The sequence below is a fragment of the Catharus ustulatus genome, chromosome 11, assembly GCF_009819885.2.
Source record: "Catharus ustulatus isolate bCatUst1 chromosome 11, bCatUst1.pri.v2, whole genome shotgun sequence".
Lineage (NCBI taxonomy): Eukaryota > Metazoa > Chordata > Aves > Passeriformes > Turdidae > Catharus > Catharus ustulatus.
In genome coordinates this window covers 10440839-10463928 of record NC_046231.1, presented here as the reverse complement: position 1 = coordinate 10463928, position 23090 = coordinate 10440839, and the positions used below count along the sequence as shown (strand labels likewise).

The 23090-nt window shown below is 39.0% G+C and overlaps 1 protein-coding gene across 7 annotated transcripts in view; it reads left to right on the top strand.

Moving 5' to 3' along the window:
- TOX3 (TOX high mobility group box family member 3) overlaps positions 1-23090 on the top strand; it is a 102274-nt gene that overhangs the window by 67364 nt on the left and 11820 nt on the right. For 5 of the 7 annotated variants that reach the window (XM_033069751.2, XM_033069750.2, XM_033069748.2 and 2 more), the window contains 2 exons: positions 8413-8478; positions 12411-12665. In XM_033069751.2, coding sequence (XP_032925642.1) covers positions 8413-8478; positions 12411-12665 — 321 coding nt within the window. The remainder of the gene's footprint in view (positions 1-8412; positions 8479-12410; positions 12666-23090) is intronic. The other 2 variants (XM_033069745.2, XM_033069747.2) reach the window with 2 other exon arrangements.

Below are 23090 nucleotides of genomic sequence, written 5' to 3'. Positions count from 1 at the left end.
TGAAACTCAGTGTGTTGGTCTAAGTTTGATATTTGTATTAGCCTTGTACAGAGGAGAAGTAATCTTAGCATATGTAGGAATACACAGAGATACATCCAGAATCTATGTCTGAGTGTCCCTTTTATTACCTTTGAAGGCACAGCTCCACAGACTGTGGACAGATGTTCTTGTCTACAAAGAGTCAAAATAGCAAATTGAAACTCTTTAAACAGCGAAATTGTTGGTTTGTTTGTCTTGGAGAACATTTTCAAGATCCAGACTAATTTTATAACACCTTAATCTTGTATAAATATTAGGACCAGGACTGTTCTTTGAATCACCTTTTAATATGTATGCATTTAAATATGGAATAAGTAGCATTAAAAGTCTGGCATATATTGAATTGCCTTTGACTGTCAGTCAGCAGAATAATACTGTGCATATTCATACAAAGTTACTTGCATATAAAAACATTTATAGAATATGTTCTTCTTAAGAGATCTGAAAATGTCTAACATGAGACCATTAAATATTCCTTTCACTACTGTTCCTAAGACTCGTTCAGTATCACACTTTGCAAAATATCATTCAGTTCCAGCTTCTGGCTGTGGAACTCACTGAAGGAGTTCATATTAAAACATTTGGCTGGAATCACAGAGATTAAGTCAGTGCTTTTTATTGTTATTGTCGAAGTTTTTATTTGCTGGCTGAAAGCTTTTAAAGTAACTTCAAATGTTTCCATTCTAATTGCTTTCCAAAATTTTTAAATCTGTACTATCTGCAAACAGTGTGTCTGATGGATATTGAGGCTATATGAATAAAATATAAATGTCTATTTTTCTTTCAGATGTTACTCAGTTATTTTATCCCACTGAGAATTTTTTTGGCTCTAAACAGAGTTAGAGGATGTGTATGTGTACATATATATAAAGGCATAGCCTCACTTATATAAGGATATTTATAGCAATTAGTGTGGCAGATGTTTGAGACTCAAAAATTGAAATCTAAATGGTCCCCTGAATTAAAAGCTTTAAGATTTTAAATATCAAAAAGACCATAACATGTATGATTCTACACATATTTATGAACAGATTCAATAATTAATGAACCACTAATGAGATTATTCATTTGCCTAAAATTCAGGATTGAGAATGTGACAGCAAAAATGGATACTTCATACTTTAAAGTTTTGTGCTCCTGTCTGTTGGCTTGTTGATCATCAATGATATGGTTGTGAACAAATTCAGCTTTGTGGCATGAAATCCCCTAGAGAAACTCCTTTGGTTTTCTCCAGGGCCTGCATTCCCTCCAGGTCATTGGAGGATGCTGATATGGTGTGATAGAGAATCCTGATGGGGAAGAAATAGAGAAATAACTGCTGTGTAGCAGGTTCTGGTGGCCAAGGTCACCAAGGCTGACACTTCCTGGGTGGTTTTTCATAAGTCAATGAAGATGTGTCCTAGCAGATTTGTAGGCAGAACCTAGCAAAAAATTAACCCTCTTCCAGAATGAACTACTGAAAATGAGAAAACAGTGTAATCTGTCTCAGAAAGCAGATTGCTACTGTGCTATTCTATAAAATTCACTAATCTTAAATTTGTTCTAAAATTATGAATGAAAGTCCCAAGAATAAACTTGGTATATATAGTACACATTACCTAGTGGTCCAGCATTTCATGAAAGTGTTCCAAAATGTTATCTTTTGCTGACTGAAACATTGTTTGGGCACATTGTGCACACACACAGAGAGCATTTTGCTCTTAGATGGAATGGGATACCTTATGTGCTGACTGACCTGTGGTCAGAGGCTGACACCAATGTCTTCTGCCTGCATATTGCCCAATTCTCCATCTCCTTTATGCTCAGTGTCTCAATCCATAACCCCTAGAGCTGCCTGGTGTCTGTGGTGAATAATACTTCTGGTGCTGGGCAGCACGTACCTTCCACAACGTTGGCATCCTGCCAGAGGAGCGAGTCCCAACATTTCTGTGGGTGCTGATGTAGTGCCAAAATCAAGGCTACCATTTTGCATTCAGCCTGAGATAAAATTTCTTCTACATTTGCAAGGTTTAAAACAATGCTTCGTTCACTTACAATGATATGAATCCCCAACAACGTTGCCGGTGTGGCTCCTGTCAAACAACAATTTGCCTCATTGTTTCTAGCAGCAAAATCAAAATAGGATACTTGTATTTTATAAAATAGTATGGATACCATCTACTGCTTCTGAAGTATTGAAACTTCCATGAACGACTTACTCTTCCAGAAAAGAACTCCCTGCTCCTCCTATGAACATATCATAATTTAGGAGTAAAGCCTCTACAGAGATTAACTGGATATCCATCTAGAACAGAAAGGATTGGAGAATTTTATGTTCATTGAGAAAATAAATTGTGTTTTCTGATGAGAACCCCCCCAGTATTAAATTTAATGCATCTGGTGAGGACACTGCAGCTCTAGATGGTGATAGTTAATACTACTTAAAGAAAAAGTCCCCAGTCCCAGCCCTCCTCCCACTCCTTCTACTTCTGTTGCCAGAATAATTTCAGTGTATATTGTTTTGTTTGGAATAATCAGGCTGAAGTAGCATTAGTCCAGCTTCTCATCTTTTAATTACAGACAGTTTATTGTCTATGCTGTCCCACTTTCTGCATGGTTCCCCACCAGCCAGCTAGACTTAGCAATCTCCATTAATTTAATTTGGCATTTCATTCAATCAGACAGGCTGTGAACATGATGAATTTTTTTTTTTTTTAAATAACACAATGCTCATTCTTAATTGATGTCCTTATCAGACATTGTATTTGCCAGGGCTGTAATTATTGGTCAGGCAGCAAAATCAAATCTGCCCGAATGCAGTGAAGATGTTCTCCAGTGAAATTATTAAGATACAGTACTTAGACCTGCAAAGTAATTTAGTTTTGGTCTGTAATTACATCTTTTGGGATTGTTATCTTTCATTTTACTCATAAGGGTAGTGTAACCTCAGAGGAATTAATTTGCCAAATATGAAGATAAAACTGAGATTTTTGCCATAATATAAATTTGTGTTAGTTGATATTTCTCTATATGAAAACCACAAGAATGCTCACACCATAAAAGAATGGTTTTATTAATTTCATAAAAGAATTATTTTTATTAATTTATTACTATTAATTTGTTATTATAATGATTTATTTTTTAAAATATGGGTTCTAATTTTACTGCAGACATACTAAAAATGTGATCATTTGAGGGTGCCATTTTCCATACCCAGTAAATTGGCATCAGAAATAACAGAATTTGGATGTGTGACTGCCTAAAATACCTATACAAATGTACATGTAGTGCTGTGATAGAACTTTTCCACAGGCAGTGATAATTTTGACTAGAAATACTATCCTGACAACTTTAAATGTCTATTTTGTCTAAACATTAGCTAATAATTATGAAAGGACTACTACTGTCATGATAACTAAGTCTGAATTCTGTTTTCCAGTAAGGGTTGGGATAAGGTTTTCTTTATTAAAAAAAGAACAAACCAAAAACCACAACCCCCCCGAAAAAACAAACAACAAACAAACAAACAAACAAGCAAACAAAAAAACCCAAAAAAGAATGAAGAAGCAAGGAGTGGATTCTGTCATAACTATTAATGTTTTTTGTTTATTCTCAGATATATGATATGTAGTCTTTGAGTATAGATTTCAGTCATTCCTTTTAAGCTAAATTGGAGTTGATGGATTAGCTATGAGTAGATGATAAAAATATTTAATTCCTGTTCTGGATATATTTTAAGTTTTTCATTTCATGGTTTTGTTGCTATTCTATGCTGCAACAATAACCTTTCCAGTGGCGGTTCTTCCTTGAGGTTGCATTATTAAATAGCAATATTGTAAAAAGAATTATTTGGCATATTTAACAGATTTGCCTGCTGAATTAAATTTTCTTTTTGAGTGTAAAAGTAATGGTATTTTAGGCATTCAATTTTGTTTGGTGAGATGCTCAGATAGAAGTCTGTGTTCCTTTATGTCTGGTCTTAAGTAGCTTATGTATTTCTGTATGTGGCTTCTTGAGGAAATGAATAGTTGGATGTGAGTTCTGATGTTTTTCAGATTAGAATTCCAGTAAGTCATTTGATTTAAAGACAGGTTGTAAAAAATGCTAATGACTGAACATTGTAAGTAAAATGATTTCTCCATTAAAATCAATAGCAAAATTCTGATTAAGTTTTATAGGTTCAAAATGTTATTCTCCGTGTCCATAATAGTAACACCTTCAAATGTTAATTGCTTTAGTTTTGAAGCTTTTTAAAAACTATTATGGTTTTGTGGTGTGAAGTTCTCTTTTGCCTGTTTTATCTCTTGTGATAATGAATCAATCACAGTTGCCAAATAGCCCAGAAAGTGGCCACAATTCAACATGTGAGATTTTTTTTTGAGGAATTCAGACTCAGTGGACATTTAATCACTGATTTTTATCCTGAGCTGCCAAGGGTTTTCTGCAGTGTTCATCACATCAGAATTCTGCCTTAAAACAACTGCTCATTAGTCTCAGCTTTCATAACCAACCAATTTTTAAGCTCTGGTGAGTACAAAGGGTAGTTTGAAAACTCAAGTAGCATTGTGCTGTGTCAGTTCCAAGTGGCTTATCCCTTGATTTACAAACAGCCTAACATTTGGCCCCAGAGGTTTGGTCAAAGAAAACATGCACTTTGTAGAAGTGTGGCAGTGATACAGATTTATATCCACAACGCTGGGCAGGAGTTGATTTGGTCTTCATTAAGGCATCTGTTGAGGAAGGAGAGGGCATGAAATTCCCCTTTGCATTACAAATATCCACCCTTGCTAGAGAAGCTGAGTAAGACCAGGTGTTTGGCTTCAGGTCTGGCAGACAAAGAGAAGAGAAGACCTTCAACCAGCTATTTTAGAATGAAGGAGTTTTCTGGACATGCTTTATACAAGGTTTTAGTAAACTAATCCAGTCTCATTCCAGTATTCGTGTCTGCCACAGGGATTTCAGCAGGGCCAAGATTCAGGTGCCCTTCCAACATACACGAGTAGGGGACCGAACTGTCGTGGTTTTGATGCAGTGATTTGCATGAAAAATGGAAGCTGTGATTCACAGCAAGTTCAGAAGAGGCTTTGTTTGTGTGCAGTTCATTTCCTGAAATGGGCAGATGTGTGTGGTTTCCATGGGTTGGTGGTGGCAGTCAGCTGGGTACTCCCACTTAATGTGTTCATCAAAACTGAAGAGAGAGTTTGAACTGGAACCAAAGGGAAAAATTGTAATGCAATGGTGTGTATTGCCAAAGGAAACTGGAGACATTTTATTCTTTCCTAGTTACAGAGCAAGAATATTCTGAGTTCTTTAGATGGAAAAGTTTATGCAAAACCTTGCTAATTGTTCTGGCAAAGTTCCAGCATCCCAACACCACCCTGAAACAAAGAGATAGCTGGGCTAGGTGCTTCATCTTCTGTCCCAGGGAAACTCCTCTGGGAGTGCACCTGGGCAGGCCACATTGCTGGGTCTCCCCTTTAATTTGAATCCCTTCTGTCAGCTATACTAATGCTCTGAGCTGCTTTCTGAAGAAAATAAATGGAGAAAAATATTGTCTGCAACAAGAGTTTTTTCACTAAAAATTATTTTACTAAAATAGGCAAGAACCCATTGTTCTATTTAGAATGATTTATAACTGTTCCCAGCTGATCACAAAGTGTTTCTAAATTAAAAGCCATTAATTATAGCCTTATATAGATACAAAGATATGCAAGAAGTGCTTTGTAATTCCAGCTCTGCACTTCAGGTGAGAGCTTTTTAAATTACTTGGACCATTGGAGCCACCTGCTTGACTAAATGCTGAGGGCCCTGTGTTTCAGTACTCATCAGTGCATTGCAGTGTTAACATTGTTACTGATTTTTCTCATTTCTCCAGGGCAAATACTAATTAATGGATACAATTCACAGCTGATTAGCTGTAGTTTCTTCAGTAATTACATTCGCAGACTAACTGTTCAGAAGAGGATTTCTAACCCAGTTCTTATTTCACTCTAAGCTTAATTTGTTTTTTGAATTGTTTAGGTCCTTAAGATAATAACCATTTTATTTTCTTTTGTTGTTATAGGTACCATTAGATAATATGGAAGTTTAATCTTAGAAATACTCACTGATAATTGTTATGTGCTGTCAATGGATTTCTAGTTCAGAGACAAAACATAAATGTAAAGAATATTAGTTGTGATCCATAGTAACAAAAGTGAAATATTCCAATTTCTGACATCATTGCCTGAGTCATACACAATGGGGTCTTAAATATTATAGACTAAGAACAGAATGACTTGAAGGACATGTACCTGTAACTTCTAGCTTTAACATTTTTTGTTATATCATTTATTTCCAGAGTCTTTATAAAATGGCAAATTAAATTGTCATTCTCCCCTTTGTTTTACTTTAATAAAACAAGAAAGAAGAAAACCACCTGGGCAATCAGAAAGCTGTGCTGTGAGCAATACATGTACATCAGAAGAATGTAGAATTTTACTCTTCAATGAAAAAATCAGCCACATTTCTGTTTTGAGGCAGTGGAGCCCTTAGGATGCCAAGGTCATTAAAACAGGGTAGGCTTTGCCCCCACTTATTTATCCAGTGTTAGAGTAATGCTTGTCTAGTGTACCTTTGCCCTTAGGTATCCTTTGACAACTTGATTTCTTTTTTATTTCTTTTTTTTTTGTTACTGTAGAAAGAACAGCTCTATTTGAGCCATTTGAGTTTTCCATGTAAATCATTCTTAGTTTGCCACTAACTGACATGAAAAATTCTATCCTGTCGATCGCACTGTTGAGCTGAAGTAGTGTCTTTGTGCAACAAATCCACACACACATCCCTATGTGCCAAAACAGTCATTTGAATGTGCAATTTTACTTGAATTTTTTAGTCTCCAAACATGGGTGACATCTGGGCTTGTAAAAAATGGATGACATTACTTGAGTATCTGCATAGCTGGGGATAACAGAGTTTTAATAGCTATGAGGCAGCCTACATATTGTGCTAAGGCCTCTGTTGCTTAACATGTGTTATAGGTTGAAAGATTCAGAATGATAAGTACACAAATGGAATTTGTTACTTCAGAATGAGGGATCTCATCTCGTATTCCTTCCCTCCCCTATGAATGTCTCCTAATTTTGTTGATGTCCTATTTAGTCAATCTGACAATCCATCAGGTACACAAGGCTTTATTATTTATTTATTTATTTATTTATTAAAATCTCCTTTTAACTTTGTCTTATTGCCAGAAATGGATGTTTGAGTTTTCAGGGAAAGAGCCTTTCTTGTTTGGAAAGAACAACCTGTGCATGGTCACCCATGCCCATGCACTGGCTGCAGAGCTTATGCTGCTGTTGGGAGTGTTTGCTGTTGTGGGGCTGAGGAGGGGTGTGCAGGTCCACCAAGAGCTGGCAAGATAAGATAAAATAAAGCCTTCCTAAAAAAAAAAAATGTTTTATAAAACCAGAAAATGGGAGTTAGGGGAGGAATGCTCAGTGTGGCTTTAGCAGCAATGTGTGGTAGGGACAGCATGAGGGCTTTTCCCCTGCTCAGAACTCCACCTTGCACTGTGCTCTGTGCCTGGTAGGAGCAATGTGCACGTGTGAAAGCCTGCTTTACTCTAGGTGCACATGTGAAAGCCTGCTTTACTCCAGGTGCCTGGTGTCTGTTCCTTGGAGCAAAGACTCTGGGTGCCTCCCTCCTCTGGGAACATGTGCTGGACTGGTTATCAGCCTGCATGCCTTTGGAAGTGCTGTTCAAGGACATAAGGCACACTATTATGCTGATAATCTCTTGTCTGTGTTCAGTCTGTAGAAGTAAAACTACCTATCTTCCTCAACAAATGTTCATACTTGAGAATTTGGAGGAAATGACTGGCACTGAAGGAAATCCCTTGTGATCACTGGCATGTGGCAGGAGAGTTGCACCTCAGTGGAAGCAAGGGGGCACTGGGCACAAATCGGGGTCTCAGTGTCAGTTTTTCTGATTTGCAAAATTTTCTGGTGTCAATGTTCACTGGGAGATGGGAGCTCCACTGGAGGGAGAGATAAACAAACAAAGGGGGATTGTTTGACTTTCCAATTCTGTGGAAAGAATGGGACTGCAGGAACAGCATTGCAGATTCTCATTCTTCCCCTTACTGCCGGCAGCTCTTGAGATATACATTAATATCTTCCTTGTAAAGACTGGGGGATGCAGAGTATGTAATAATGATAACAATAATAATGATAATAATAATAATGTTGAATCCAATTGAGTTCTGACTTCAAAGAACATCTGCAAATACTTTTTATCTGTTTGTTTTGGTTTTGTTGGCTTTTTTCCTTCCTCCAATCTTTTCTATGCCAATGATGGGGTAGAGAAAAGTTTATCATGGCATACATTAAATCCAAATATTTATTTTTCTTTCAGTTTGGAAACAATAACAACTACATGAACATGGCAGAGGCAAATAATGCATTTCTTGCTGCAAATGAGGTAGATGTTTTTATTTTTTATCTATGCTCATATTCTGCTGTTTGCGGTGATAATTTAACAGACTTTGAATGGATGAAGAGTGAAGTGCCGAATTTCTGTGTGTTTTATGGAGCACAAAATAAAGACTTTAATGAGAAAGAAAATAACCTGACAGCTCTCCATTACTAGTCAATTTAGCTGTCCATAAGGCTGTTACTTACATAGCATGTCAATAGAAACAAATCTGCTTTATGTATGGAAAAAAATTACGAACAGAAGGAAACAAATAAAAAGCACAGTAGGTGTACACTTTGAAAGCAAGCTTAGTAATAGTCATTACTAGCTAATGTTCTAATTTTTGTTATAGATACAAATGGTTTTTTTGGGTTCTTAATACTCATACGAGATAGAAAACCAAAGGCAGCTCTGTTGCCTGAAGTGTATGTGCTACATCAAGGAATGCTTTGAATCCAGGGTCCAGAACAACCCAGAGGCTGGGCTGGTGGAGGCTGGCTGGGCTGTGCAGATGATGTATTTGATCACTGCCTCTGAGAATGGAAACAGGAGAAATGTGGGAACTCCAGGCTCCATGTATCTGCTAGGTGGGGCCAGTTATATATTACATATATATATAACTATATTAAACCAGTTAAAAGACTGTCAACACACGAATCCTAACCCCAAATCAAGACAGAAACTGCCTTTGCTCATCCCTGAAACCCAAGCTCTTACTCCATGCACTGTCTGGTATGTGCACAGCAATATGGAGAACACGAAGTGTTTACAGGGTGCATGTCACAAATGATCTTCCCAACGTGAGGAAAGGGTAGAAAACCAGGCAGCCCTGATTTTCATGTTGTAAGTGGGGACTCAGTCACAGATATTCCTGTGCACTTCTAAAACAGTGACCTCAGAGAAAATAAGCAGAAAGGTATAACAATAAATATGAAGGTTAGAAATAAGGGTAGGATTTTATGAATCATTTATACAATGGTCACCATCTCTTTTTACCCAGCAAGACTGCTTAGATAAGGGAATATTGTTTGGCACTAGCTCCAGTGTTATTTGTGATAATGAACACAAACCCCATCTGTAATGACAACATGATGTTTCTTTCTGTAGAATTTCTTTCCTACATTTGAATCAAACATTGATGAAAGCTCTGCTGCCAGCAGCTGTTCAGAGACAATTTAATTCCAGCTGTGATAATTCACCGTGTCAGACATTGGCTGTTATATGTTGATACAACAGTTCTCCAGATTTGCATTTTTATCAAAAGGAACAAATGTTTTGAACATTTCAGTACAGATGGCATTTAACCATGCACACAGGATATTTTTTTTAATATATGTGTGAGATATAAATATTTGAAAAGTTAATAACTTTAAAAAATGTGATTGGTAAGATAAATCTCAGAAATGTTATACCATCTTTTGGTCATAACACCACCTTTCTGCAGTTCCAAATTGCATACTATTCAGGCTCTTTTTACAGACTGAATAGCCCAGTGATTTGGATTTAAGGTGACTTCACTAAGGGGCTTGCTTTCTTCTTAGATTACATCTATTTTATTCTCAATCTTATATCTATTTTTTGGGTTTTTTTGTTTTGTTTTATTTTTTTAAAGATATACACATATTAGGATAAATTATACACTCAGAATTAAATTCAGATTTAAAAATGTTAAGGATTTCATCAATTTACTCTCCCAGTTGTATTAAGCTATAAGTATTAAGATGAATGCTACTTTTCTAGCTAAAGAATTGTATTATTATCTAGCTGAGCTATACATTTCTGCAGCTGTCCTGGAATTATTCTGTTAGATGGGGAAAAAAAGATCCAGTTCTTATAATTACTAATATCTCATAAATATGTCAAGTAAAGAGAGGTTCAAATGTACTATAATAATACTGATTTCACTGAACCCTTTTGCTTGAACAAGGAATAAAAATATGATTAAGTGTTACTGTTCATATTAAAGCGTGAACCTTACTTTGCAATTACTGCATTACAATGTATTTAATTATAGTGGTTTTGCATTAACATGAATGTAGCTTTCTCAGTATTATTTTGGGCCTGAGCACTGCTGAGCTAGAATCCCATTTTATTTCTGTAAATAATGCCTTAAGAGTGTAATCCTAGAGCACATTCAGGCTTAGAAGCCACACATTTGCTTTATGTTTTCTGTCTCTATGTCATGATTACTACGACTCATTTTAAAGCACCTTAAATATTTATTGAAATAATATTTCAAGTGTTAATTACAGTGGTAATGAAAACAGCCAAATGCCACATATCAAGAATGAGTGTTTATCCGTATTGTTAATGTGATATGTTAGATTTCATTAAGCAGTAATGGGGTAGCAAATGAGTCACAAATTACAGTTGCATCTGTTACTAGACCACATTAGTGCCAAAATAACTGCAAATGCAGCCATAGGGTTATGTTCATTAGCCAGCCACTTCTCCTGGCCAATCCATCCTTTGTGCTTGTGAACCATGGGGTCCATGAGAAGAAAAATTCACACCTTTTGGAATATAGCAGTGGGGAAGTCAAGCATCTCCCTAATCCAGGCCCAGCCTTCACATCCAGAATTAAGTTAGAGCCTTGCAGTTGGAGTGAGATGGGCACAGTCTCAGCAGACTCTGATGGTGCTGCAGACTGCAGCAATCTGGGACCTCATCATTTCTGGTGTGAGACCAATAATGACAGCTGACAGGTTCTATATGCAAGCAAAGGTTTTTCTTGTGTTTCAGTTTCCATCTTCTCTCAAGCGGTTATTAATTTATATCATCATTAACAGTTTGAAGGATGACAATTTGCAGCAGTTAATGAGATCTTTCACTGAACTTATCATTTTTAAATTAACTGGCATTAAGTCACTCTTTCAAACAATGTAATTAATACATAAAACAATTCTCCCTCCCACCCCAACCTGAATCCTGAACTAACGCAAACAAACAAATCCCAGAGCAGCCTTGCATGTCCAGAACAAGACAAGAGTGCCTATTTTAGGATTGCCAACTGCCCAATTTGATCAAGGCAGTTCTGATTTGGGTACATTTAAAATGGCCTAATTTCAAGCACTGAATTTCTATTATTAAGTAGCAGTGGACCTGAAATAATACATGAAAGTTCATTTAACTCTCAAAAAATTTGAATAAGCGTAGCTCATTTGTTTCCCAAATAAAAGTCAGCAATGTTGAAGCCAGATACAGACTCTGAATAAAGATTATCTTTGACAGACACATGCACACGTACGAACATGCACAAACCCTGAAGATAACTGGCAGTAAATGTTTTGCTCAAGGCATCTTAACAGGTGTTTAGTTCATAACAAACCTACTGTTCAAACAAAGCTGGCTTGCTTCAGAAAGCACTGGAAGCTGCTGTAATCACCCTCAGCGCTTTCATACATCTCTCCTCCAAATTACAGCCTGTATTTAAAAGGCTTCACTGTATTTTGGGGATGGAAAAGAAATAAAGAATGATAATATTTCATGTTTGTTAGTGGATAAAAGCAAACAAAAGATGTGAAATGGTCAGTGCTGAATTCCTGGTGTGTGTGGGCTACGAAATTGTCAGTGCTTTATGAAGCGTGAGAGTAATGTAAGCTGTTTGTGCTATTTTACTAACATATCAATAAAGTGGCACTTTGTTATACAGCCAAATCCAATGTAGCTGATATTCGGACTAACAACAGACAGATGTTGCTAATTAAGTACACATTAAAAAACTGTTAATACTGATCCTCCATTTAAGCCATATGATAATGAGACTTAAATCTTTAATCAGAATGATCCACAGACCCATTCAGCATATGAAACTTAAACATTTTGTTGGTTATAGAGTTTGCATTTGAGAACAAAGCAAGATTTGGACTGCAGGTGTGGAGGTGATTGCTGAGCCCTGTGTGCCCTAACACTGTTTGCCTTGTCCTGTCCTTTTCCAGCAGACGTTCCATACGCCAAGCCTTGGGGACGAGGAGTTTGAAATCCCACCCATTACTCCCCCGCCCGAGTCAGACCCTGCACTGGGCATGGCAGATATCCTGCTCCCCTTTCAGGGCCTTGCAGACCAGCTGCCTGCACAAGGAAATGAATTTACGCCTCAGTTTCCCCCCCAGAGCTTGGATCTTCCCTCTATTACAATATCCCGGAATCTCGTGGAGCAAGACGGCGTCATCCACAGCAATGGATTGCATATGGTAGGTCTGGTCCTTTGTGTGTTCCCATTGCCTAATGGTGTCTGTCACATGTAGATCTGTGCCATCTCTCAGCTTTCATTGAGCCCTCAGAAGATCTGTGTGTTTTCTTGGGTGCCTGACCAAGCATTTGCCAGTGTTCTCTGTCATGTTCCAGGCGTGTTCTGTATGAACGATGACACACGTGTTGTTACACAGCAAACAATTTGCTGTTACTCAGTTCCCTAAGGCAGTTGCCAAATGGTTAAGGGTTAAATACTGGTGGATTCAGCAAGATAAACATGTTTGTTAATGTACAGTGCAATGTTATACTGTTCATGAGCAGGTCTCTTGTGAAGAAGCAGTCGCTTTACAAACACAGAATTTTCATTTTGGGAATGGACTTGGAAGCCCATATCTATTGACATCATGTGCATCCCAAGTGCTCCTAAAGTTCAAAAATGTGTTATACAGTTGGCACTGGTGTCAAGAATTGAAAGACCATAGTGTTGGCCAGGGTGAACTACAGCATTTAGAATGAATTGCTTGTCTGTGTTTGAAGTGTAGGATCCACATCTGACATCCATCAGGATATTTTGAGAGTGCACTATTGAGAGTATATCAAAAGGAGAGCCAGACACAGTATAGCAGAAGGCAAAAAGCAGTGTATTTCCCTATATCCTGAATATTCCATGGGCTAAATCTTTATAAAAGGGAATTAATTATTTTTTAAACTCATAATAGAAGTGATAGGGATATATTACCTTGTCAATACTCAGAAATATAGGGCCATAAAAACACTTGTTGTGTCCAGTGCTCTTGCTGGCTATAGAGGCTGGGGCAGGGTGGTCTTCTCTTCCTGGGCTGTGTCTGAGCCCTCAAGAATATGGAGGGAGGATCTGGGTGTGGAAGAGCTGAGTGATGGGGACTCTGAGGCTACTTCCAGAGCTAAGTAGAACAATCAAAAGCAGGGATGTTGGAGTTTCCTCCAGAACCTGTACACACTGTAGGGCTGCAGTCCCAGGGGAGGTGCAGGGGCAGTTCCCATGGTGTTGCAGTGTTTCCCTTTGGGCTTGGGGGGATCTCCCAGTGTGGGTTCCTGAGAGCTTTGTGCAGTAACATCCACACTGCCAACCATGAGACACAGCTGTGAGCCAGTTTATTCTACTCAGCATTTTAAACTCAGTGCTTACAATTAGAATTAGTTTCTGTGTAGCATATTGAACAGCAAGTGAATGTTTAGCTTGAACAGATATTTTACATCAACTGTATTTTTTCTGATTAGCTCTTTTTTATAGGATCTTTTGCTGAACTTGGAATAGTGAAAATATATATTTACTGCTGGACTGTAATAAAGGTTGTGTTGTTATGTTGTGATTTCTTTTTTATTATTCTGGCAAGTGAAAATTAATTAAAGATTTACAAACCAACAGGCAGTAAATATTTCTCTGTAATTCTACAGGCTGCTGACTTCATGGCAAATATTAATATTTCTTTGGAGGTCATGAAGAGTAGCTAGCAATAATGCAGAATGAACCACAAGCTGCTCACTACTAAGGAGGTACAGAATTCAGTCATTCTGTGGGTCCAAAGCAGGCACTGTCTAAAACAGGCCTTGAAGGATACAGTATTTGTTTAGATCTCATTTTGCACTGTACTTGTTGGGTAACTTCTGAAGGAAGATCAGATTAATAAAACCTGAGAGTTAGGAATGTTGTGTCTGAAAACAAAAGTACTGGAGAGTGTGTGCACTGAATACAATGAAAATATGGTGGGCTGGATTGGTGCGATGGGTCTGAGCACCCCCTCAGTGTTATTGAGTGTTTGGAACTTGGCCCAGTTTTGCCCTTTAATTTTGCAACCTTTCACTGAATGTGATTCTTCCATGAGTAAATGCTGTCACCTTAACAGTTCCAACCAGAAGAGGCCTCTAGATTACAGTAAATTCACGAATACAAGCCGCACTGAGTATAAGCCGCATCTCTGGGTGTTGGCAAACATTTCGGTTTTTGTCCATAGATAAGCCGCACCCGAATATAAGCCGCTCTGTCGTTCGCAGCGAGGACCCGCGTGCAATTAGTAACAGAACCGCGGGAGGGCGGGGTTTACTGGCTGAGCTAAGGCTGTGCAGGCTCGGCCCGCTAGGGGCCGCTGACGGGGCCAGGTGGCCCAGCACGGTGCTGCCGCTCGGGGCCGACCGCCGCTGCCCCTGGGCTCGGTCACCCCGGGTCGGCGCTGCCCCGCGGTGGCAGGCAGGGACGGAGCTTCCCCCGCTCCTACGGCAGCGGCGGCGGGCGGGGACGGAGCTTTCCCGCGCCCGTGGAGCCGGTGGCGGGCGCGGACAAAGCACCCCGCCTCCTCCCCGAGCCGCGGCAATGGCTGCGCGGGGCTCCCGTCGGCTCCCGGAGCCGCGGCAATGGCGGCGCGCCCCATCCCCGTCCTCCCCGGGCCGCGGCAATGGCGGCGCGCCCCCCCCGTCCTTCCTGGGCCGCAGCAGAGGAGGAAAGAGAGCTCTCCTGCCTCTCTCCCCGCCCCCCCGTGCTGCCTGCAGGGAGCCAGGGCAACACAGTAACACTGTAACAATCGTGGAATGCCGGCTTTTACTGACAGGTGCTTGGCTCGGCGCCCTGGCTGGCACGTCTGGGGTTGTAAATGCCAGAAAATTATTCACATATTAGCCGCCCCCGACTATTAGCCGCACTTCCGGGTTTCCACCAAAATTTTTGTCAAATTGCTGCGGCTTGTATTCGTGAAATTACTGTATGTCTTTCTTCACTCACCTCGTCTGGTGCTGAATGGGAGGCTCCACATCTTTGCCTTTTCCCTCGACTGCACCATGTGGAAATTAATGGCACAGTTTACACTGACTCCAGTGATAGGATTTGTTCCCACATGTCAGTGAAAAGATGTAGAGAAGCTCCTGCCTTCTTACCCCAGTAGTGGCATTTTTTAGGGTGAGTTCCAGTTCAAAGCTGTGGATTGGGAACTTGTGTGCAGCGGAGAGTTTTGCTGCAGAGAATTGATGAGGAATTGTGTGATTTGATATGGAGGAGCCACATAGGGAGGTTGGTGTGTCAGACATTCCCCACAACTGCTTGATTTGTTTCATGCTGTGAGATGGAGTGGCCCCTGCCATTGTATTCAAGTCAGTAGTCTTTTTTTCTTCTTCTCATAAATGCTAGATAGCTTTGGGAAGTTTAAAAACATTAACAGAGGGTCCTTGCATAGCTTTCCCCTGAACTCACATAGCTCTCTTTAGTAGTCAAATTTTCCAGCAGTTAATCTGTATTTCAAAAATAAAAAATGAAAACATTATATCATATTTTATGTAGAAAATGTGCACTTTATTAAACTGGTAAATATTTATTAATAATATTAGAATTCATCTTTAAATTAGAAATTTCATGAATTACCTTGCCTTGCAGCTATAAAAGCTTTATTGCAGCAATAAAAAAATGTAAAGGAGGCATTTTGACTATGAAATTTCATTTCATGGTCAATTGAATTTACTATATCTGAAAGACCTAAAGATGGGGTTGTAAAATAATTATGATGTTCGTATACACTTACAGAACAATGTTCTTATCCAGCGATGCTGGGATAGTCTTATTTAAATGCTGTATTAATGGTGTACTGCTAATCACTAAAGCTTCTTGAGCTGAATACAAACTTAAATTATTTTAATATTAACTGCATTGAGTTTATTGCTTATCTCGTGAAGCATTAGAGAGCTTTACTGTAAGCAATATTTAATTTAGGTAAATGTAGTCTTACCCTGTTGCAAAGCCTGGTAGAAGAATTTCACCTTGAAGAAATGTCATGAGATTTTAAATCACAAATGTTGAAAAAATAAAATGGGCTTGGACAGAATTATGATTAATACTGTGTGTCTTTGGCTTTTCTCTATGTACTACCTGACATGTTCACCTATAAACTTGAATGCAGAATTGCCAGAGGCATGGTTAAAAATAGGTTATGTCAAGGTTTTCCTATGTCTCCCTTAGGGTATGGAGTTGGCTAGGTACCACATAATGCTTCTGCAAGTATCTCACATGTTACTCACAGGAAGACACACACATAGAAAACAAAAAAAGAAAAAAAAAGATTTAACATATACTTTTTGTGCTATTGTATTGAAAATAGCATTCATGGTGCAAGAAAGATATCTATAGATTTATTCTCAGCATAAACGTGACCTAGCAATTGTCAAAGATTGTATTGGTGAGTTAACCATTGTTTATGCTATTATGATACATGTACTATGGAAAGAGTGACAATTTGTCACAATGCTGATTAACTTCATTATTACTGGCAAGAAACTCAACATGTTTATCTTTACAGCATTTTTAATGCTTAAAAACAGGCCATAGCAACAAAAAGAGGAGATAAAACGGAGGCAGTTTGATTAATTTTAATATTTTAATAACATGCAAATAAAATTCTGATGTTCAAAAAGGAGTCACTGAAAAATGGAGTGTTGATGTACATTTGACTTCAAAGAATGTGTGGATTTACATGATGCAAATATTATCCCTATAAATACTTGAATATAAATAAGCAGAAATCAGCAGCAATATCCTCATTAAAAATCAACCCCCAATATTTTATACTAATGCTGTTTTCTGTTGAGCTGCCCATAAAAAAATATTTTAATCTGCAAACTGTGGCAATTCTATAAAACTACAAGTTTTGCTCCTGAGGGTTCCTTTTTTTAACACCTCTCTCTAATCTGCCCAGCCTGCTGAGTAGCATTGACATCAGTAGTACATCAATTTCAGAAAGTGGATTATTTTTACTAGACAGCTATTGTGACATATTGGGTCAGTCATAAATGAAAGATATTCATGCAAGCATGCAATACTTGTAATGAAGTCTCACTCTGACCTTCTGTATGATTGATTCTGTAATTTAGTTTTCTCAGGCAGTGCCTGAAATGAAATGAAATCATGTTGAACAAGTTTTGAATACCCACAGTGCACCAGGAGAAGAAAAATCTGCAGCCCCAGAGGCTTGAGAGAGAGCAGCTGAACGATTTATCTCCATGCTATTATAGCCTTTGCCAGCATTCAACATTTCTTTTTTTTTTTTTTTTTTTTTTTCTTATTTGGCTTAAGTACTTAATTCTGCAGGTAGCTGTAAATGGGAAAATAAAATGCTGTTCAGATTTAAAATGACAGGACAGGAGTATGTGCAGGGGACTGATAAAATATCTTGAATAGAACTGACCTTTCATGTAGCTGAAAGTTACTGGGGGATTCATCCTCATAATTACCATATAGATTATTTTTATTTCTTTCCTGCAATGAAACATTTCAGAGAGCAGTAGTGCTGATTGAATGAAAATTGAACTTGTTAACATTCTTTTCAGCTTAGCCTGTTGTACATAACAGAAGGTTAGCTTTGATGAATTTCAAAATTCTCTTTCTGATATCTAAGAAACAGACAGTAAAATAATTGTCTTTTTTCAGTCGGATTTTTTCTTTTATTCAAAAACGTACGATTGTTAGAAAAACAGACTGATAGTTTTACACATTTTACTTATGTTGCTAGAGAAAATGTGTTTCCTATTTGATGAAGATTTGAGTCTGTTTATATTTTATAATTGTTGCAATGCTGCCAGTGCAGTCAGGATTCTGCACAGATAAGGCTAATTCATAGTGGAATATGTTCATCTTTAATTATATTACTCTTTAGGAATGGCACTGCGCTCAAATCACAGACACAATGGTGACTATTGATTTTACTTGAAGAAAAGACTTTTAAAATAAACATCTCAAGAATGTGGCCTTAAAGAGATGAGGTGCAAATTTGAGCTTATTAAAGGCTGCATACAATAGAAATATTATTAATGTTTCTGAACAGTGGTGCGTTTTACTTACAGCTCAAAATCTTTTTTAGTGCTTTAAATTCCCAAATTACTAATGAACTTTAAGTGAATAGATTAACATAAGATTGGAAGACTAAAAGCTAAAAACGTTGCTTTGAAATTGGCAAAATATGGTTATTTCACTGCTTACCTGACTGGGTGCCTCTCACTTGTATTTAATTTTCTTTTACAAAGAAACTTACTCCTACATCTCTCTTTTAATACCCAGTCAGTAATCTCCTATCTGGAGAGAATGGAGTAGGTTTTCAATTAATAAAATGTTATAACAACATTGTTTAATGTTGTTGCAGATGAAACAGTTATTTCATGGGTCATTAATGTGTTTAACGCCTGGAATGGTTTATTAAAACAAGCCCTTGTTATTGTTATGAATGTGTTTATTGTCATCTTTGATACAAAATGTACAATGAATTCCACAAGTTTCTAGATATTAGTTTATAGAAGTGGCAATTACTCTTACTAGGAAAAGAGATTCTCTTCTGTTTTTTCTTGGATTTCTGTGCTGAGTTGCTAAGCTTGGGCTTTAAATCAACAGTGTTAGTCTGGTTTGCACTGGCCTTTCCCAGCAGAAATGGCAGCTGTTATTGCTACTGGTTTTCAGAATTTGTGGTACCAGGAAAAATTAATCTCAAGCAACCCTGAGTTAAAGGATGCTCGGGCGGCTATGAGCAGTGACATTTGGCCATGTACAGAACAAGAGGGAGGCTCTGGAAAACGAGACCTTTAGGACTCAGCCGGCAGCTCTGGTGCTGGGCTGGGACACAGCTCAGAGCTGGGTGCTTTGCTGATGAACATCCAAGTCTTTACGGAGTAATTTATTTTTCTTCAGTGTGGAATTAAATATTTTATTTGACACCTGATGAGGTGGTTGGGCATTTTGCAGTTACCTTTCAGAGCACGTGGGTGCCCAGCTGCAGGGCCCTGGGCACAGGTGGGCAATGGGCTGAGAGCCCTGGAGGCAGAGGTGCCTTTGGCACAGGGGCTGGCCTGATAGGAAGATGGTGCTAAACGATAGTGTGAAGATTTTCATATCCTCAGTGACATTGTAATTCTCAGTGTGGATGACAGAGAGTCATTTTTCTGAGACAAACTCTTTTCTCACTGCTCATTGGTACAGACCAATGAATGGGTCCCCTGTTAATTGAGAGAGGGAAATGTCTTCTACTGTTCTTAAAAATACGCCACTTATAGTAACTGCTAGGAAGGATCTGTTCATAGGAGACAAAGCGGCAGCGGTTGCCAAAGACACCTGTCTGAATAGCAGGCACTAAGCTAAACTAAAAAATAATAAAAATTGGAACAGGTAGGTTATTGCCTACTGAGGTCATGAGGGACTCCTGCATGAATGAAGAGAAGCACAGTAACATTGGGAGAACAGTCTGGGAAAAGAGACTGTGACTATTTTATAATAATAGTGCCTAAATCAAGATCCATCTGCTCCAGAAAATATTGTGAGGTGCCATATGCATCTGGGGGAAAGGATATAGCTCACTGGGGAAGCTGTCAGGTACTGGAGCTGAAGTGGCATGTCTGATATTCCTAAGAACTCAGAAGGAACTCAGACATATATGGCTGTGGACACCAACTGTGCGTTAAGCCTAGGCCATGGCTTTAAGACAGTCTGAGTTTAAACTCTAAAATCAGGTGCTGTTTTCATAAGCCAGCTGATGAGGCAGATGCTGCAGTGGGTCTGCATGTGCTGTACCTGGCCAAAGGCTTAGTTGGGTCCAGCCACCCTGGCTCTTGGGTAATTTGAAAACTTCCTTTGAAATTCCTGCTATTCCCTGCTGTAGCCACTCATGTTTCCTCCTGGACAGCTTACCCAATACTCAGCTTCTACTTCGAGTTTGCAAGTGCTGAGGAAATGTGAAGTGTCTCTAGAGTTTTTAATTACTCTGTGTTTTAAAGTAGGTGGAAGAAAAACATTCCTGGGTCTGGTAATACAAAACATAATGAGACCTACTTTTCTGATTTACTTTAGAAACCAACAACAAGTAAACAAAGAAACCTCACAGAAAAGAAAAATCCCCCCAAAAACCTAAAGAAAACATACTCCTGAACACAGCTACCAACATTTGTAGCAATTTTTAAACATAAAAATGCCGTGTAACCCCTGAGTCTGTCCCCCCGCAATTCCTTGCACAATTCTTGTTACCTTTGATAATGTTTGTTAGTTGTCATGCTCCCTCACACACTCTCCTCTCATTCCTTACTGCATAATAAGCATCTTTGAAGTCTGCCTTTGATTTGGGAGCTGAAGCACCTGAGTTGTGGAGGTTGTAATGAAACTGCTAACAGCATTTATCTGACGTTCTGGGACTTAATTTCAACTATCCAGGATTTGTTTGCAATGTGTCGTCACTGTTTGCATACAGCAGACCTAAACTTGTACTGCTAATTTGGAGAGAAGCTCCTCATGCCAAGAGACTCATCAGATCAGGGCCCAGATCTGTGATCTGAGTCACACATGTATTGTGATCATGCTGTTGGGTGCCTTGTCCAAGAGGAGTGTGACTCAATATGCTTTGAAGTATGGTGGAATTGGGAGGAGGAGAGTGGAGAGTCTGTGTTAATATGCCTCTACACAATGGTGTAAGCATTGCATTACAAAGAAGTTGTCAATGAGGTGGTGCTAAAACAGCAGCAGCAGCCACTGTGGGTGGGTGGAGGGCTGTGACCAGCCTGTCCTCGTCTGCAAGAGCAGGACTCAGTAGCAAATGAGGCAACCAAGATGTGTGATCCCTTTGGCCTGGGCTGGGGATCATGAGAGGAATCTGAGGGCTCTCAGGAAAGTAACTGGGTAAGAACAGAATTCCCAAAGAGAAAACACTACAGGATAGAGTGGTGGAGCACCTCCAGCAAGAATTTGAATTTGAATAAAGAATTGTAAGCATTTCATTTCTTTGTCCCTTGGTTTGGTATTTGTGTCATTTTGACCTTGCTGTGAGCTTTGTGTATTTCTTTACCACATAAAACAGTGTTTTGTTAGATATTCACAGCTGAGCATGCTGTGAATGACTGGTTCCAGCACAGGCCACAGCACCACGCTGCAGAGGTGGTGAGTCCTGGGGTTGTGTTGGTTGAGTTGTGTTGGTCTGGCAGGTACCTGGGTGGTTGGCCTGCCCTGGCCTCTTGGTGTTTGGATCACATCTCTGAGGTGGTGCTGCACTGCCTGGTGTCACTGTGCTCCTACTGCCTAACCCCTGAGTGTGCTTCCACAGAAGGGGTTTTCACTTGTGGTTTGCTGGTCTCACATTGCACCTCCCACCCCTATCCATGGTGCAAGGAAAGCATTAATGACATTTGCAGCATGTGCCTTTAACAAGTGCTCAGTGGTGAAAATCGCTGCAGAAAACATCCTGGGTGCCTATGCTGATGCCTTAAGTTTTAGCTTTCACATTTTTCAGATTCTATACTCACTACTATATAACTCTGAACTTTACATAAAGTGTTAGCAAGTTCTCTTCACAGTTTAGTTGTACAAAACAATCCTTTTCCAGCCTGAGAACCAAGGACACCATTGCAGCTTCAGGCTCAAAAAGTGCAAACAGTGAACTGAGGAGAGCAATCTGGGAGGATGGGACTGCATAACCCGGAGCTGTAATTGGACAGTTAACCCCAATGTGTAAATGGACCAAAACTTATAAAAGTGTGAAAGCTCGTGGCATGTTGTCCATCTTGGGTATAGCCTTGGCCAGGCTCTTGTACTGCCCAAGGTGAAACCTTTGAAGGTCTTCTAATAAATACCTACTTTACTCCTTTAGCACTGTCTAGCCTTTATTCCAGGCAGCCTCAAGGGATCATGCACAAAGGGGCAAAATTTCAGCCCTAGGGTAGGCAGGAATAAAACTGATACTCTGCACTGCCAGGTTCTATTATATATGCAGTATATATATGTATGTATGCAGTATGTTATGCAGTATGTTATATAACAAGTCTGGACAAGTGCAAGAAGTGGTGCCAAAAATGAGTGACTTGATTTTGAGAATATACCTGTCTTGTATGACCCCCATAGTAGCCACCATGACCCCCAAAATAAGTTGCTCAGATTTAAGGATCAAATCAGTGGGCTCTTATGTTTGTAGGGTTTGGTTTGTTTTTTTTTTTTAATTTCTTTTTATGTCTCTTCTGTGGTTTATGTATGAACAGAAGAGAGTAGAGGGAATGGATGGGCACACAGACCAAAAAATGTCATATTCTTCATGTTCTTCAGGCAATGGAATGTGTGTGAACTCTTGTCACCAACCCATCTCTTAGGTCCAGATGAAGAGAAATTTTTTTTTTTACTAATTGACATGTACTGTTTCTTGTACACTTTTTTTGGGAATCAAATTAGGCAAGGTTTACTTTTCTACAGAGACTTGAAGTGGAACATGGGAGTTTTTTCACTGCCAGAGAAAAGAAGCTGCTGCTTGTAGGATCTCCTGATAACTGCAGTTTGACAGCTCTATTAGTGATGATGGTGTGTGTGGAGGGGAGAGGAAGGACACTTCTTCAGTGGTGGCAGTACCAAGTGCAACTGTTTTGTATTCTATTAAGTAAGGATTTAATCTCTGACAGAG